The sequence below is a fragment of the Tenrec ecaudatus genome, chromosome 2 (genome assembly GCF_050624435.1).
Source record: "Tenrec ecaudatus isolate mTenEca1 chromosome 2, mTenEca1.hap1, whole genome shotgun sequence".
In the NCBI taxonomy this organism is placed as follows: domain Eukaryota; kingdom Metazoa; phylum Chordata; class Mammalia; order Afrosoricida; family Tenrecidae; genus Tenrec; species Tenrec ecaudatus.
In genome coordinates this window covers 182,006,901-182,024,973 of record NC_134531.1, presented here as the reverse complement: position 1 = coordinate 182,024,973, position 18,073 = coordinate 182,006,901, and the positions used below count along the sequence as shown (strand labels likewise).

Below are 18,073 nucleotides of genomic sequence, written 5' to 3'. Positions count from 1 at the left end.
GCTGCCGCCGCCGCTGCTGCTGCTGCTGCCGCCGCCGCTGCTGCTGCTGCTGCTGCTTCTGCTTCTTCTTTTTTTTTTCCTTGCCTTTTTTTCCCATGACAACATCCCTTGACGTGTAGTGTGCACTGCCAACAAAACCACAGCCATCCAGCGAGAGCCCCCTGTGGTGCCCACAGACTCACGGCCCCACCTGGTCTAGTTTGGTCTGACTCCCTTTCCCCGCCGGAAGTCAGGAATGCCCCCTTGGAAACACTCCCTTTCGCCTCCCCCTTGCCAGAGTGAGCCTGGGAACTCACTCTTCTCCTGCCTGCCCGCCCGTCCTGCGTTTTGCCTGCCATCCAAGTGATTCTGGCTGATCCTGGGCCACGAGGATGGGGAGACAGGAGCTCGGAGGGACTGCAGACCAGCATGGGGCGCCTGACACTGCCCAAGCGGGAGATACAGCAACTGCCCCTCATGTTTGTCCTCGTGTTTGTCGGCACACCAGCACCCTTGTTGTAGTGAGCCGGGCAGGCAGCGCGCACCTTTCTTTGGGAGTTCTACCTGCGTTTCCAAAGCTCCCCATTGGAGGCCAACCTGCCCTTGTCTTGTCTTTTTCTCGCTGTCTCTCTGTCTCTGTCTGTCTCTCTCTCTTTCTCTCCCTCCCTCGCCCCACCCCTCTGGTCCCCCTGGACAGGAACCCTGCATACTGTGGGTCTTCTTTGTCCCCTGCATGGAGAGAAGGAGGGCAGAAGACATGCTGACTGGTGTGTCTCAGACCATCTCTGCTTCCATTTTTCTACGATAGAGTCATTCCTCTTGAGACCCAGAAAGGATTTAGAAAGCGTGATGTCCCCAACCTCAGTCATGTGGACTTGGTTAATAACCAAAACCACTCAGAGAGGTACTGTGGCTTTTCCCCACTCCCACGGCTGAGTCCCGGCAGAGGCAGGCCTTGGGGTAGCCAGAACAATGAGAGCAGCTGCCATGACGCGAGTCCACAGACCTCCCGCCTTTACACCCCAGCTGTGTCATGAGACGGGGCTGTATTAAAGTGCAGGGGGTGGGGGGGCACAGTGGCCCCTGGAAAGAAGAATGAAATGGTTGGACCGGCATTCACATGGAGAGGGTGGTACTCCAGCACTCTGGCTTAGCCCCAGACTGTCATTTGACCCCCTACAACAAGATACCTACAAGCACGGGGAGGACTGACCATGGGGACAGGACCCTTTGCTTTGCCTTGCCCAGTGGCCTGATTGGTTCTCGGATGGCACCTCTGCAGCTGGACTCGCTCTGGCTTCCCACACTCAGCCCCTCCAGGGAACGTGGGCCAAACCCAAATCTGTTTTCCTTGCAGACATTTTCCGTGGTGCATGTAGCTGCTGTCTGTGCCCTGAGCGCTTCCAGCCTGAGGCTCCCGTCTGAGTAGGGTCTGCAGTTGGGCTAAGGTTGCTCTCAGCCTCCGGCCCTTTGCCTGGGGAGCAAGACCTCTAAGGCACTGAAATCACCCTTCCTGGTTGGATCCAAAGGAGCCCTGATGGTACAGTGGTTATACAGTGGGCTGCTAACAACCACAAGGTCACTGGTTGGGAACCACCAGCCACTCCCACCATGAGAGAAAGATGAGGCTTTCCACTCCCCTCAGAAGTGTTTCCACTCTCGGAACCCCCAGGGACAGTTCTGCCTTGTCCTAGAGGGTTGTCATGAGCCAGAATCGACTCAGTGGCAGAGAGGGAGGGAGTGTGGACTCAAGGCAGTAGCTTTAGGGAATTTGGGTTATATCCAGCAGGGTTGGGATGAGGGCTTGGAAAGACTTAGCCTTGACCACAACATCTACATATGAAAAACAAACCACATGTGTCTTATTGACTTTGAGGAAGGAGTCCTGTCTTTTAAAAGGTTTGGATTTACTTCTGCTATGAGGGGGGGTTTGATATGCCCACTCAGGAAAGGGATGAAGGTGCAGGGCAGCCTAAAATCTTGGGGTAGCTCGCCGATCTTGTTGTGTGCCAACCCTGCCTCACAGCCACCCGGTCCTGTGCCATCCGCACAGTCGTCCATGTTTCTTTAGGTGTGCCTTCCTAAACCAGCCCCCTGGCTGCCCTTGCCTTGGGGACTCTCGCTTGACATTAAATCCGCACCGGATTTCACCTCATACCAAATTAAGAGCTCACCCCCCAACCCCCACCCCCACCCCCCCACACACACTAGAGGGAATGTCTGTGCTTATTTCCAAATGAGTAAGTCCTAGGTGCATGTTTCCCAGACATGAAATACCTTGGGTGTCACTGCTGATGGACACACTGATGGGTTGACAGCACCAATGCCCCAGATGGGGACACCCTGTCGCCGCTTTTATCCCTGCCACCTGGTGTGGAGAACTCCAGTGACCCCAGCCCCCAGGGGGAGAACCGAGGGTGTCTGAACAGTCAGCATCCAAATGCCAGGTAAAAAGCCAAAAGGCCCTGGGTCCCATTTGGACACCAGGTGCTCTGAGAGTGGCCCCGGTGTGCTCTTTGGATCCCAGTGGCATGTCTCCATGCAAGGATGCCTCTGAGCGCTCCTCTGTTGCTGAAAGCCCAGGATGATGGGCTGACAGCACAGATGGGAGAATCCAGAAATAGCAAGGTCAAGGTCAAAATCATGCCTCTTGGCTGAATATTTAGCCAGTGATGGCTCTGTCTCCCAGGTGAGGGGAGATGTCAGCTGGGAATGATTTTTCCTCTCTCCCTCTCGCTCTCAGAGAGTAGATGGAGCAGTGTTGCCTCCTTGGGCAGCTGGCACTGCCTTAAGCTGACCATTGTGTTCGACCCCACAGGCCCCCATTCCGAGGCTCCATCCTGCAACGCCCACTCCCTCTCCTGCCCTTCAGCCTGCACCTGCAGTAACAACATCGTGGACTGCCGGGGAAAGGGCTTGACGGAGATCCCTGCCAACCTGCCAGAGGGCATCGTCGAAATGTAAGTGCCCGTCTGCCATCCTTCAGTCCCTGGAGAGCTCATCCCCTCTCTGTCTCAGCCAAGCCCCCACCAGGCTTGGGCTGTTACACCTGACCCTCAACACCAGCCAGGGATCTGTTTGCTGTCTGTCCGGGCTTGTCCAAGGGGCCTGGAGCTTGAATGGTCAAGAGCATAGACTCTGGATACAGTCCACGAATGGGCCACTGCTTGTTTTGCCCAATAAAGTTTTATTGGAGCATCTCTCTGCCCACGGGCTGGTGGGCCGTCTGTGCCTCCTTTCATGCCACAAGGGCAGAGCTGAGTAGCTGAAAGAGGCCTTTGCCCTCAAAGCCTACACCGTGCGCTCTCTGACCTTAACAGGAGCGTTTGCCAATCCAAGCCTGCGAGCCCAGCTGTGGTTTTATCCGGCCCTACCAGGTACTTGCTGTGCGGTTTGCGCAAAGTAATTGCTCCCTTTGCATCCTTTGTTTTCCCATCCATAATAATGTGATGATTACAGTATTACTTTCAATGGGTCCTTGGGAAAATGAAGTGAGACACTGCCTGTGAAGTGCTGAATACAGTCCTTGGCTCACAACAAGCGCTCTGTTCCTTAAGGTGGTGATGGTGTGGTCGCTGGGGGCGGGGGGTGGAGGAGGAGGAAAATTAAAGGGTAGGAAGGTGAGCTGGCATCATCTGAGAAAGAGTCTGAGCTGCTCATCAGTTCCCATCCGATTTGTATCCTGTCGGTAAAGAGAAGACTGTGTTGCTCTGAATGTACCCAGGTCCCAGCTGACAATGACCTGGTTTGTCCACAAGCTCCCTCCTGTATACTCGTCCTCTGTTCGTTGGAAAAGGCCAGTGTCTGATTCTGGACGGGGCACCCAGTCGGTCAATGTTGAATTGCACGTGCACGCTGAAGGGGGCTTGTGGCTCTTGTTTTTTTTAACCATTTTATTGGGGCTCATACAACTCTTAACACAATGCATACATCCATCCATTGTGTCAAGCGCATTTGTACATTTGTTGCCCTCATCATTCTCAAAACATTCTCTTTCTACTTGAGCCCTTGGTATCAGCTCCTCATTTTCCCCCTCCCTCACGAACCCCTGATAATTTATGAATTATTATTATTTTTTCATGTTGTACACTGTCTCCCTTCACCCACTTTCCTGTTGTCTGTCCCCCAGGGAGGGGTTATATGTAGATCCTGTGATCTTTCTCCCCCACCGTCCCCTTCGCCTCCTTGTGGCTCTTTAAGGACATCTGTCTGCACGTCCTAGCTCCACCTTTGGCTGGCTTGATGTAAACTGCGTTAAATGGGCCCTCCCTCGGAACACATCTCGAGCTGTCAGAGTCCGGGCATGCCTCTGAGTGTGACGCAACTAGGGTCTGTGGGAGCCCGCTGGGCTCCGCCAGTCTGCTCTGTGCAGAGACACCAGCCAGCTCTGCCCGTGTGATGCCCACACTCTACTGGGGGTGGGGGGGGGGGCGAGACCGTAATGAAGTCCTCGGGGGACTGTGTTAGAAGGAGCGGAGGCAAATAAAGCCAGGGAAGGACGCACAGTGGGTCTGTGCAGAGCAACAGGAGGGCCGGGATGGTGAGAGAACAAATACCAGGCTCTGCAGGGGGAGCTGCCTGGTGTGTCGGAGGCTGCCCTGGCTGGCAGGAGCACAGGAGCCGAAGGGAGTAGGGGTACCAAGGGGCTAGTTTGCCCTACTGGAGTGGGAGGGCACGTGTCTTCCAGTCCTGGCGTCTTGGCTCCTCGCCTTTCTCCACTACTCTGCCACCGCCTCTTGGGTTCCTGTAAACTTTCTTTTCTAGCCCCATGGGCCCAGTCCATGCCTCTGCACCCTTCTTGCCACTAAAGCTAGTTGGTTAAGAGGCCTTTGCCTGATGCCACACACTGCCCACTCAGGCCTCAGCCACCTTTCCGCCCGGCACCAGCCCATCCAACAATAGCGCGTTTTACTATGACCCTCCCCCATGCCCTCTGGGGCCGGTCACTCTAGCTTTGGAGTTGCCGTCTTTCCAGGGAATTCACCAAGACTTCCCCACTGGCCACTCCTGCCCTCCGCTTCAATTGCTCCTGCGTCCTGTCCTTGCTGGACCTCCTTTCCTCCATCCACCCTCTCTCCCTTCGTCCTTCCCCCTCTCCTTCACCCCACCGATGGCATTTCCATTTCACACCTCACCCCATCTCTGCCTCTACCCAAGGAACTCCTTTCTCTTTCTCAGAACACCTCCCCTCTCCCTCTCCTTCCATGCCAGGGAGGGATCTGCTCTCCCCAGATCGCTGTCCAAGACCACGTTCCTACCACATGCTCACCACATGCCAGATTCCCACAGAGTAGTCCTCTCTTCTGCCCCACCTCACTTCTTGTTCCTCCTGCCGGGCTTCATCTCTTCTCCGTCCGAAGCACAGACTTCCCCTGGCCTGCTTGGTAAACCAAATTCTGAAGAAGCGTCCAGTCTCGGGAGTCAGGCTATTACCAATCCCTGCAACCCCACCATAATCCGAGAGCTCTGGGCCAGCCCACTGCTCCCCTGCCTGGAGCTCACAGGCCGACACAGCCCTAGCCTCTGCCGAGAAATCCCAGCCACCACCTCCACAGGTGACCAGACTGGACCTGCCCTTGTGAGCTCGTGGTTGGACAATGGATTTTAAAAGGGGCACTGACAGCAAGAATAGGGCTTACTAACGATCATCAAGATAGGATGGATGTTTTCCTGAGGGAGGCAACATGAGAAAAAAACAAGAGCATTGGAATGCATGCTTCCGTTGTATGGACAGATTCCACTTAAAGTTGTATGCTTTGTTGTGAAGTCATGGACTTCCTCATTCGGTTAGTGATGGTTCAAAATGCCCTTTGCATTGGGACCTCCAAAACAGCCATGGAAAATGGAATCTGTGTGCGTGTGTGCGCCCAGAGAGCTCCGGTAGCATGGCGGCACTGCTTAAATGTAAGGTGGGCACCTTGAAACCCACAGCTGCTCCTTGGGAGATAGACGAGGCGTCCGCTCTGGTAGAGATTCACAGTCTGAGAAACCCATGTGGGCAGCAGCTCCATGCTGTCCTGGAGGGTCCTTGCGAGTCAGTATCAACTTTATGATCCTGACTGGTGTGTGTGTGTGTGCGTGTACATACAGTTGCCACTGGGTGACACCGAGTGTCCAGTGTCAGAGCAAATGCTCCATTGGACTTTCAGGGTCTGATTTCTCAGGGAGTCTCCGGGCTTTTCTTTAGAGGTGCCTCAAGTTGGACTCGAATCTCCAACCTTTGTGTCGGTAGACAAGTGAATTTCTGTTTTCATAACTGCAGACTGCTTATCTATTCATATAGTTTGTTTCGTTCATTTATATCTATCACCTGTTTAAAAGGAAGGGAGGAAAAGAGAAAGAATAGATGATAGATAGATAGATAGATAGATAGATAGATAGATAGATAGACAGATAGATAAAATCTTCCACAAATTCTTAGAAAAATTCACCATCTTTTTATTCCACTTGTCCATGAACTTTTTGAAGCTCCCTCTAATGTGTAATACCTATCTAGCTGTGTGTATATGTATAATGTACACACAGATGATTTGTCAAAATAAAAGTTCCCCTTCCCAGTGAAATCCAGAGGTCTGGGGGTGAGAGGCCTAGCTAGAAAAAGTCAGAAAATAAGGCGCTGCAGGCAACAGCCAGGCAGGCAGAGGGTAGAACAGAGCCTGAGGTAGGCCACATCCTGTCTGTGGTTCTACCTTATAAATACCTACTGCCATCAAGTGGATTCTGACTCATAGCGACCCTATATACTATAGAAATACTAGGGGGTAGGCCCCCAAACCAGAATTGTGCTGGACGGAGCAGAGCTTTCATAGTGCACATTTCCCCGCTAGGCGAGCATCAAGCAACTTGCTCTGGGTTAGTGCACCCAGTGGCATCGCCTGGGAAGGTTCTCTCTGGTCACAGTGAATTTTTTCATAAAAGCAGTTTTGCTCGAGTCTCAATTTTTTGTGATGGCCAATTTAAGAGGATAGGATACAGCTGTGAAATTGTGCTTCTTGCTCTGGAAAAATTCCACAGAGACTATTGTAATGTTGAACACAGCTTACAAGGACTCAAGTGTACGAGTGATTTTCTCATTTCAAAAAAGGTAAAATGTCGATTGATGGCAAACCTTGTTCTGGACATCTGTCAACTTCTGAAACAGATGAAAATGTTGACTGGTAGTGCCTTTGGGATTTGTTGTGTAACAGTGTGTGACCAAAAAGGCCTGCTTTGTGGCAGATAGGGCCTGGTTTTGCCACCACGACAATGCACCTGCTCACGCAGCCATCTCAGTGCACCAGTTTTGGGCAAAAAAGCAGCATGCCTCTCTTGCCCCACGCACCTTACTCACCTGACCTCACTCCGTGCGATTTCTTTTTGCATCCACAAATGAAGAGGGATATGAAAGGACAGTGATTTGACAATGTAGAAGAGGTGAACAAAAAAGGGGAGGTGCTGTCAGCCATCCAAACAGATGAATTTGATAAATATTTCTAAAACTGGAATCATAGATTTGAAAAATATATTCAGTGTAATGGAGATTACTTTGAAGGTGATAAGATTGGTTTGTTTGTGTTTTTTTAATTTAAATACATAGCTTTGGGGGAAATATATGATTTTTTGTTTGTTTTTAGTACCCCCTTGTACATAGTGTTTCTGAGGCTGGAAAGCATTACAGGGGTAGATAGGCCCGTAGTTCTCCCAAGGAGCGGCCGGTGGGTTTGAACCGCCAACCTTGCAGTTCGAAATCCAACAGCACCAACAGTCACTGACAAATAACTGTCTTGAGTCTCAATTTCCACACCTGTCAATCATGGCGGCTATTGGGACCTTCTGAGGGGTTCCCGTGGAGGTTAACTGAGTGCCTCAGGTGGTGTCTGGTACTTTGGGGTGGGTGGTCTAGCCCACACAAATGATGGTTTCATGCAGTGAGATCAGTTCTTTGCAGGACTGTGGTTAAGAGAATCGGTTCCACAAGTAGGCTGGCTGCTCGCCTTATAAATGGAGTTCGTCTGCATGGAAATGGATGCAGACAGGGGAATAAGCCTGCCCCTGCTCCTGGTACCCACACAGCCTGCTGGGTGGATGGTGCGGGCTGGGGTCTGCTCTTGCTGCACTTGCTGGCTTCTCATCTGTAGTTACGTGAAGCTGAGAAACAGAAGCAGATGAGGCAGCCCTCTGCGGTGACAGTGGTCAAAGAGGTGGGGTGGCAGAGGGTTTGGCGGCTTGCTCCTGCAGACAGCAAAGCCTGCTCCTAGTGACCTTGTGTGATGGCCCGTGTGCCATCAAGTCAGTTCCCATGCTTAGGGACCCTCCACGACAAAGTAGACCTGCCCCTGTTGGGTTCTCTAGTCTGTGATCTTTATTGGGGCAGATCGCCAGGTCTTGACTCCTGTGGACTTACTGGGTGCGTGGAACCCACCAACCTTTCGGTTAGCAACCGAGCGCTTTAGCTCTGGCCACCGTGGTCTTGGAAGGTGGCAATAAGGCATGTCTCTGACCAGTGGGAAAGGTCAGCGGATGGCAGGGAGACAGGTGCCGGGGTTGGGGCTACAGGACGAAGCCCCAGGGAAGAGAGAGTGACTGCTTATTATCCCAAAGACATCTGGCTTGTACTTTGTCATTTAATTTGGAGAGTCCGCTCTTACCCATGCCCCTCCCCCCGTCCCCTAGTCTAACCCAGATGTGCACTTTTCCCTCAGGGATGCTTGGCACCATACCAGCCTGCCCACTCCTCATACCCCACCCCTCGATCCTCAGCTGTTGGCCACTCTCCTGAATGGCCCTCCTCTGGAGAGGGCTCTGCACTCCTTAGCATTTTCGATGGAGAATCTCCTGCAAACAGCCCGGCAGACCCCTGAGATGGCTTCAAAGCCAAAGCAACTCTGCGCAAAAACATGTGCAAACGCACTCTCTCTCAACTCCCCCCAGAACAGAGCCAGGACCCCTACAAGGAGCTTCCTTCCTTAGAACCTCCTCGAAACTGAGCGCCATCCCCTGTGGCATGCCTGCTGCTCCCAGATGTTTCCATGAACTGGCCCAGACTCAGGCAGTGAAGGATTCTGGGAAGGGCCAAAGGCCCACATACACCTCTGTTCTGTGGTCTTCATACTGCCCTCCTCGGACCTGAAAGTCCAAAGAGATCATCTGAACCTAGAACCCCTTTTACAAACCTCTATTCCCACCTCCTTCCAAGTGCTCTCTGTTGCCTGGCCTCGTGCCCTCTGCTCGAGCCGGTCTGTCCAGCTGATGGGGAAGTAAACTCCTTCCCCAAATGAAAACATCTAGGGAAGAATCAACTCACTTCCCACCCTGCCTCACCTCAGCCCCATGTTCATCGGCTGTGAGGAGACACCTGCTTAACAAAGCCAAGTCTCTCCCTCCGGTAGCCCCTGGGTGGTGCGAAGAGTGGCTGTGCCTGGCTAGGGACTAAACAAGGCATGGGCTCGATTGACAACCCCAGTTCTGACCTTGGGCACATATCTTAACGTCTTCTCCATTGGCAAAATGGGAGTCGTCGTGTCCACCGAGAGATTCCCGGTGGCGATTAAATAACACGCTGTGTAGGGAGGTGGCACAGTGTTTAGAGACTACTGAATGCCATCTGCAAGCCCCAAAGAGGCTTCTCACCAATGCATAGATGACGTTGGAGAGTGATGTCAACTTCCCGTTCCACTCTTCATTCATTTTTTTAGAAGATGGGGTTGTGGGGGGTGCCCTGTGTTGTAGAGCTCTGGGACCCGGGCACGGGCAGGTAACTAAGAACCATCACAAGCCTGGCTCTGCCCACGCCCTCTGTTTGCCACAGGCAGTGCTAGATGGCGTGTAGATGGGAGGTCAGGAATGGCTCGTGTCAGCCAGGTGCCCATCCCTCATCTGTGCATCTAGAGGAAGCTCAGAAGCTCAGCGGTGCCTAGCATGTGCTGGCCATCTGAAGAACTTCCAGGAACAAAGGCAGAGAAAAAGAGAGTTCAGAAAGGGGCTGGTCCAGGCATAGGAAAGCATCGGGGCCCTGAGCTCTTGTCTGGTCACCACCAAATGGCACAGGATGGTTTTGGGGCAAGATAGAATTTTTCCTTTCTCCGGCAGAAGCAGGAAGTCTCGACAGGCGTTCTCAAGTCACAGGGAAAATGAGGATCATGGGAAAGAGTAAAGAGCACTTGGTGGTTGAGCAGCAGCAGGGCGGCTTCTGGTGGGGGAAGCAGGATAGCCTAGGTGTCCCGCTTCTGACTTTGAGCTCCTACTGACTAGAGTCCAGTCTGGATTCTGCCATTTCCTACCTTCCTGCAGGGCCAGGGGTCTTCGTGTGGAAAGTGGGGATGTTGACAAGAGCGGCTGCTGTACCATGCTGTTAAGAATACTAAGTTGAGCCAGGTGTGATGGGCACCGTGTGTGACATAGAACACACCCATCGTAAATGTGCCTGTCCATCAGCGTCACCGCTCTCACGGTCACTGCCACCACTGTGCAGACTTCATCCCAGCTCAGAGCCACCTTCTCGGGGGGACTGACAGCCGGGCGCCCCGCAAACCGTGGCCCTGTCATTCCCTCCGGCATACTGTTGACTTATGCGCTGCTAGAACTACGTTGTGGTCAGTCACGTGTTTGCAAACGGCAGGGGGTGAAAGCACCCGAGAAAGTGGGGCAAATCCATATGGAGAGCCAATGGCCGAAATCCCCGTCAGACACGTGCCCGTTGTCTTTGCCAGCGCAGGAAGGTGCTCCGGTGTTTGGTTTGTATGTTTGTTTTAAGCTAGTTCTATGAAATCCATCTGCAGCATGAAGGATGTCTGCCAGACAAACAAAGACCCGTGTGCCGGAGCAGGGAGACGGGAGCCAGCTGGCGGCCGCAGACACATCCCTACATCTGACAGTTTGTGCTGATGCTCATGCTCCCTTTTTGCCCTTGGTACTGATTTTCCCCCGACTGTAAGGGAGTTTGTTTTGTCACATCCTTTTCCAGCCTGAACTACTGAACTCTGTGCAAAATCCCCCAGGGGGACCTTTTGCACAGGGACTGTATGTGTAAGCAGGCAAGCACATGCACACAGACATGTGTGGGCACGCACCAGCCTTACTTCCTTGGCAGGAAGCCACCTCCACTGGCCATGGACTGGCGATGGCCCCGGGAGGGAGGTCCAGTTCTCCCCATGGTGTCAGCTCTGGCCGTGGGCTCAGATGGGTTTAGGTGGGAGACCAGCTCTAACTCATTCTGACTTTGTAGCATTGGATGAGTGTCCCAACCTCTCCAAGCCTCGATTTTCTCTTGTTCCAACTGGATCTGGTAATAACTAATACATGCAGGATCTGCCTCACAGAAGGGTAAACATTGAGTGAGACCCTCTCTGTAAAACCCTTGGCCTGGTGCCTGACATGTCATAAGCACTTACCATCTATTACTTCTTACTCTTGCTATCCAGACCCTCACCTCCACTTTACATTCAAACACCCAAACAAACTCACCACTGCTGGGGGCATGCCCACTTACAGTGAGCCTACAGGACAGGGTACAATGGCCCCTGTGTGTTCCTGAGACTGTAACTCTTTCCCCCATGGAGTGGCTGGTGATTTCCAACTGTCAACCACACAGCCCTCAGCCCAAGCCAGAACCACTACACCACCAGGGCACCCACACTTCATGACTACCCACAAACAGATCCCTGATGTGTCCCTAGGCAAGGCAAACTCAAACCATGCCATCACTGTGGCTTTTGACAAGTGGTTAGATATTCAGCATCAGAGGGCGGGAAACTGCTGAGGCCAAACAAGAGTCCACAGTGGGGGCGAGTCTGGAGAGAGCAGGGCACGGCGTAACACCACTACCAGATTAGCGAGCTAAGATCGGGACTCTGTGTTGTGAAGCCACAACTTGACATCTCTAGTCCACCCTCTCTCCTCTCGGCCAGACTTTTTCCCCCAAAAAAAGTCTTACTGGCATATGATTCACATCGCGTACAGCTCAGTAGTTCAATCACATCAAGAAGGGTTTTAAAATCATCACCAGGGTCAGCTTTAGAGCATTTCCTTCATTCTTGCACTCATCGTGATGAGCCACCCATCCCCCACAAGCGCCCCTGCCATATCCCCAAAGAATCACGCATCCAGATTCCATATGCAAAAGAGCATTAAGAAACAAACAGCAATAACCAAGAAAAGCATAAAATGGATTTTAAAAAAACCTCAATCAAAAAGAAAGCAGAAAATGTTGAAAACTAAAACAAATCTTAGTGGATCGTGAGGGAGAGCAAATGATAGCAAATGTTAACCTAACGGCATCGCAGCAATCCACTTTCCAATGCGTCCTGCATGCAGCAAGGCCATGCACATCCCTATGGATGCACCAGGCACTTAATCCACATGTAGTCCTCCATCGCTTTATTTTAACTGAAACATCTTTAAAAGGAGTCAAAACCCAGATCAAATGATGTTACTTTTTTTATTATTCAAACTCTCTCTCTTTTTAAAAAACATTTTATTAGGAGCTCATACAACTCTTATCACAAGCCACACATATACATACATCAATTGTATAAAGCACATCCGTACATTCTTTGCCCTAATCATTTTCGAAGCATTTGCTCTACACTTAAGCCCTTTGCATCAGGTCCTCTTTCCCTGCCCCTCCCTGCCTCCCCTCCCTCATGAGCCCTTGATAATTTATAAATTATTATTATGTCATATCTTGCCCTATCTGGAATCTCCCTTCACCACCTTTTCTGTTGTTCGTCCCCCAGGGAGGAGGTCACATGTAGATCCTTGTAATCGGTTCCCCCTTTCCAACCCACTCACCCTCTACTCTCCCAGCATTGCCCCTCATTCCCCTGGTCCTGAAGGTATCATCCACCCTGGATTCTCTGTGCCTCCAGCTCCTATATGCACCAGTGTACAACCTCTGCTCTATTCAGACTTGCAAGGTAGAATTCGGATCATGGTAGTGGGGGCTGGGGGGGGGGAGGAAGCATTTAGGAACTGGAGGAAAGCTGTATTCTTCATCGGTGCTACGTCGCACCCTGACTGACTCATCTCCTCCCCTAGACCCCTCTGTGAGGGGATCTCCAGTGGCCGACAAATGGGCTTTGGGTCTCCACTCTGCACTTCCCCCTTCATTCACTATGGTAAGATTTTTTTTTGATGATGCCTTATACCTGATCCCTTTGACACCTCATGATCGCACAGGCTGGTGTGCTTCTTCCATGTGGGCTTTGTTGCTTCTGAGCTAGATGGCCGCTTGTTCACCTCCAAGCCTTTAAGACCCCAGACACTATCTCTTTTGATAGCCGGGCACCATCAGCTTTCTTCACCACATTTGCTTATGCACCCGTTTGTCCTCAGCGATCATATCATGGGGGTGTGCAGCCAGTTACATTTTAACCTAACTACGTCTGCCCAGAATCTGAACAATGCTCTCTGCCTGACAACAGCCCCCAGCCTTGTCTCTGACCACTTCTGCAGAGACTGCATGGCCTGGCAGAATCATCACTGCCCTCTCAACCCCTTAACCCTTTCCACTGCCCTCTCAACCCCTTAACCCTTTCCATGGCTTCAGAGAACCCACTCTCCGCCAGGGCCTCAGTTTCTCTGTCTTGGAAAAGAGACAGCGGCAGTGAGTCTACCAGATGGAAATAGACAGCACTCTGTTCTGATGTTCTCCCGAGCCCTGCGGCTTTGGAGAGGTGAATGGATCCCGAGTTTAATTTTCCTCCCCCTCCAATGAGGGCCAGCACAGCTTTCCTTTCAAATTAAGGATTAAAAGAGATAATAGCCCCCCATCACTGAGACTCCAGAAAGAGGAACTTGTTGACATGGGTTTTGATCAGTGATGGCTCTCAATGGACTATTTGGGGTTGATCCTCCCCCTATCCCCGGACGATGGGGCTCCTTGGGATCAGGTGGCAAACATTGTCTCTTGAGACCATGTGGCCCACTTTTGTGGCCAGCTCTGGGTGCCTCTTCAGACCTTCCACGCATCGGCTGCTTGTGAACCCTGCAGAATGCCAGCAGACTGCACATGCCCAACGCTGGCCTGACTCTGTGAGGGTCTGGGTAGTGACAATAACTCATGATATACGTTAAGCTCTTATTACATGCCAGGCCCCAAGCTAAATGTCTCACTCAGCATTTACCCCTCCCAGGGCTAGCGCTCCTTGACCATGAGAAAAGCGAGGCTTGGCGAGGTTGGGTCTGGAGCTGCAGAGCCTCCTTTCAAAGTGAGCAGGTTGCCATCCTTCCAGACTGGGGCTCTGTCCAAAGATGCCAAGTCCCTGGCCGAAGTCGCAGGTGAACCACGGGATTCCCAGGGAGCATGTGCTGTCTGACTGGCAGCCCCAGAGACCACAGAGCCACTCCCTTGGCTGAGAAATCCCTGCTCCGCCCAGCTGGAAAACAAGAATGTCCTTGGAACGCCCCAGTCAGGGCAGCCTGCCCCTGTGGGTGACTGCACCCAGTAGTCCACAGTCTAAGACTGTGTGGCCAGCTTTCTTGGCCCACTCTGGGCTTATCAGCCAGGCCCCTTAACCCCAGGGCTGCCCAGCCACCCTGTGCCCACATTCTCCGCAGAGCACCCTGCCCGTTCCCCTTCAGCAGGGCACAAAGGCATGGTTAATGGACCGTGGCTGTCGCATTTGTAGACTCTGTTCACCCGGCAGCCAGGAATGATCTGTCCAGACGCTCCTCTCCCCGGCCGCCCGCCCGCTTCCCTTTGCCTGGAGAGTGATTTGTCTGTGTTATGGGTAGGCCTGACGAAGCATTCCACATTAGCAGCTGAGATGTTGTTTGAAATGGGAAAATTGCTGGCAAACTGCTCCATTAGCGACTCCAGTAACAAATACCCTGCTCCCCCAGTGAAGATGAGATCACAGAGGTACAAATTAATACGACTGTCTCCCCCACTCTGCAGGAGGGATTACTCTTCAAGATGAATGGTTGGTCCCCGCCAGAATGTGCACCCACTTGGGGAAGCCTCGGAGGGAGCCAGGCCTCCCGCAGATGCCGCACACACCTCATCACACACATACACACACGCACATGTGCACGCCCCTTTTCTGTGTCTCCCGAGCTTAGAGTCTGGGGCGCGCCTCACCCAGTAGGAGAGGTGATGAAAAGACCTGTGCTTTGGAGAGAAGGGAGATGGATGAGGGAGATGCCGCATGCTCAGCCCGGGCCGGTGCATCATTCATCACCTCTAATCGAGGACTGCCTCCCCCTCATGTCTGCTGCCCACCACACCTGTTCGCGGTGATGGGAAGGCATTTGAGGGATGAACGAACGGAGGACAGAAATGCTCACTCATTCCCCGTGGCTGCGTCTCTTCCAAGGCAGTGTTGGGCCCTGGGCCTGCAGAATCTCCTGTTGCTTTCAGAGTCCCAGGAGAGGAAGCATTTCAGGAGCTCTGCAAGCGGCGAAGGCCATTTACCCCAGCAGTAGCCAAGGAGGGGTGGTCCAAACGGCATCCCAGGGGCTGAGGGGTGTCAGAGAGCAGGCTGATAGATGTGAGGCAGGGAGCCTAGAGCCTTTAAGGCTGCTTCCTCACAGTATCAGAACAGTCGACAGAAAAGCCCACCCTGTAGTCCGCCCTGGACACAGGTGTGCAGAAGCCCACAGGCAGTGCGGTCATTCGCAGAGGGACATGGTTCCGTGATCAATGCGCATGGCGGGCCTGGGGTCCATCTCTTTGGGCTCTTCCTTCTCCTTGTGGAACTCCGACTGGCTGCTTCCTGGGGGTTTTTCTGAAGATCATGGCTGTCCCCAAAGGAAGTGTTCAGAGAGCCAGGACCATGAGTCCTTAAATGCGTCTTTCTTAGCCTTCTCCGAGAAGAGCCAGGCCCATTGTACAGCAATAAGACAGGTGCCCCATGGTTTCTACACACCTCCCTGTAACTTATCTAGACGATGGGAGCAGGACTATTTAGAACACATTTACTGTTTTCTCCAGCATTCAACTATGACAATTTTCAAAAGTGAAAATCCAAAAGGATTTTCATGCATGTTATGAAAAGGGGTGGGTAGGGATCATCAGAGCTAATGGTGATGATGTATACACAGTCTTCAGAAGCAGTTTAAATGTGGAAGTGCATGGTATGTGAATATTATATCAAGAAAACTTTAAAAAGAGAGAAAGAAACCAAACTTGGCCTATGGGTACCGTGGGTGAAGGAGGCAGAGTTTCTGCTGAGGGGCATCGAGTTCATGTTCATGGCGGTGGGACAATTTGGAGAGGGAGAACAATAATGGCTAGACAACACGGAGGGTGGCACTGAATTAGTCATGTAGAAGTTGCTGAATTGGAGAATGTTCTGTTGCGTGTATATTTTTTAATGTGCATAAATAACAGTGAGTAGAGAGAAAAAGAAAATGTCCTAAAATGTGGTAGAGATGGTACAACTCTTCTCATGTGGTTGAACGATTGAATTGTATGCCACGTGGATGACCCAGTGCCAATAAAGCTGCTAAAAAGGGGTGGGGTGGTGGGATTGTGCCCTTGGATGGATTCTGGATGCACCTTGTCTGCCTTGCTCCCTGAATCTAGATCTGTGTCCTGTGACGAGAGGGACTATCTCGTCCGAAGGCCAGAGAAAGCAGTAGGCCTTCTTTAACAGCTGGTCAGCTGACTCTTCTCTGCTCTGTTTTCCAGACGCCTGGAACAGAATGCCATCAGGACCATCCCTGCAGGAGCCTTCACCCCGTACAAGAAGCTGAAGCGAATGTGAGTGTGCCCCAGAGGAAATGAGCCGGATGTTTTCTGCATCGGGGTCCTATGGGATGTGGGCGGGTCGTTTGGTTTCAGACAGACCTGGGATGCTCTCCTAAGGTTGGGAGCAGTCATAAGATTCAAAGGGTCTCATGTGTGGACTTAGGCCTGGATGACCAAGGGCTTTCCGACCAGAGCCAAGCAAAATTGGCTGTGTGGCAGGAAGGTGGAGATGAGTTGGAATCGCATTGACAGCAATGAGTTTGGTTTGGGTTTTATAACCATTGTGACTATCCCTTGACTTGGGAGTTTCAGTAGAGACTGGCCCGGCCTGTGTAGACAACGGCAGCAGCCCTACAGGCAGCATACCTGCACTGAACAAATGGGCGCCGAGTGTCTGCTGTGTGCCAGGATACCCAGGGATGCAGCAACGCACACAAACTAAGTCTGCTCCTGTGGAACTAGCATTCAAGTGAGCGGACACAGGAAATAAACCAAGGAGTACCAGAAAGTGATAAGTACCCCCAAAATAAAGCAAAGGAAGAGACGGGGGCAGAGAATGATGGTGGGGTGACACTCTATGTGGATTTGCCCAAGAAGGCCGCCATAGACAGTGAGCTGAATGGAGGGGTTTTGAGGCTCTCGCGGGCAGTGGGAAGGAGCATGTCAAAGTCCCCCCAGGGAGCATACATGGAGGTTTTCTGAACAGTGAGCAGGGCAGCTCGGCGTGAGCAGAGACAGTGAGGGAGAGTGATCTAGGCAGCCTCAGGGGGAATTCTCCTCCCAACACACCTTGGCCATGATTATTTCCAATACACCACACTCTAAAATCCCACTACCACCAGGCGTTATCACTCTTGGTGAGACCAGCATTGCCGTAGCCCCTTTACCAACAATGCCATCGCCGACCTCACAGCATCAAGGGCCCATCCCAGGCACAACATCAGCATCCTTCCCCTTCCCACAGAGGCCTGGAGCCTCACCCTGGGACGCTTTCAGAGCCAGGCATCTGAAGGGAGGCAAGTGGAATCCAGAAATAGGCCAATTTCACTCTCACAGATGTCAAGAGTGCGGAGCGAGATTCCTCCTCTCTTCTGGGGCCAGACGCCATGGGTCACAGCCCAGTGGCCACGATGCTGCTTCCACTGTGCTGGCTTACCCTCTCGGGCCCCCTCAGAGAGGAGAGACAGGGTGGTAGAAATGTGTACGGGCGAGATCCTGTGTTTGCTTCCACTCCAGGCTGATTCATTGGTTTCCCTTGAGTGGAAGGGCCCACATTAAAGAGGTTAAGTATCTGCTGACTCCTTTTATGTTAAAAATAAACATCCCAGCAAAACAGTGGTATCAAGAGGCTTTGCCCTCAGATCTCAGGAAGCCCAACTTCCCGTCCTCCTGGAAATCCCAACCAAATCAGATTCTCTCCTGGTG

At 52.2% G+C, this 18,073-nt stretch overlaps 1 protein-coding gene across 1 annotated transcript in view; it reads left to right on the top strand.

Annotated features, from left to right (window-relative positions):
• SLIT3 (slit guidance ligand 3) overlaps nucleotides 1–18,073 on the top strand; it is a 705,033-nt gene that overhangs the window by 567,737 nt on the left and 119,223 nt on the right. Inside the window, exons 9-10 of the mRNA XM_075541934.1 lie at nucleotides 2,798–2,939; nucleotides 16,589–16,660. Of these exons, the coding sequence (XP_075398049.1) occupies nucleotides 2,798–2,939; nucleotides 16,589–16,660 (214 nt within the window). The remainder of the gene's footprint in view (nucleotides 1–2,797; nucleotides 2,940–16,588; nucleotides 16,661–18,073) is intronic.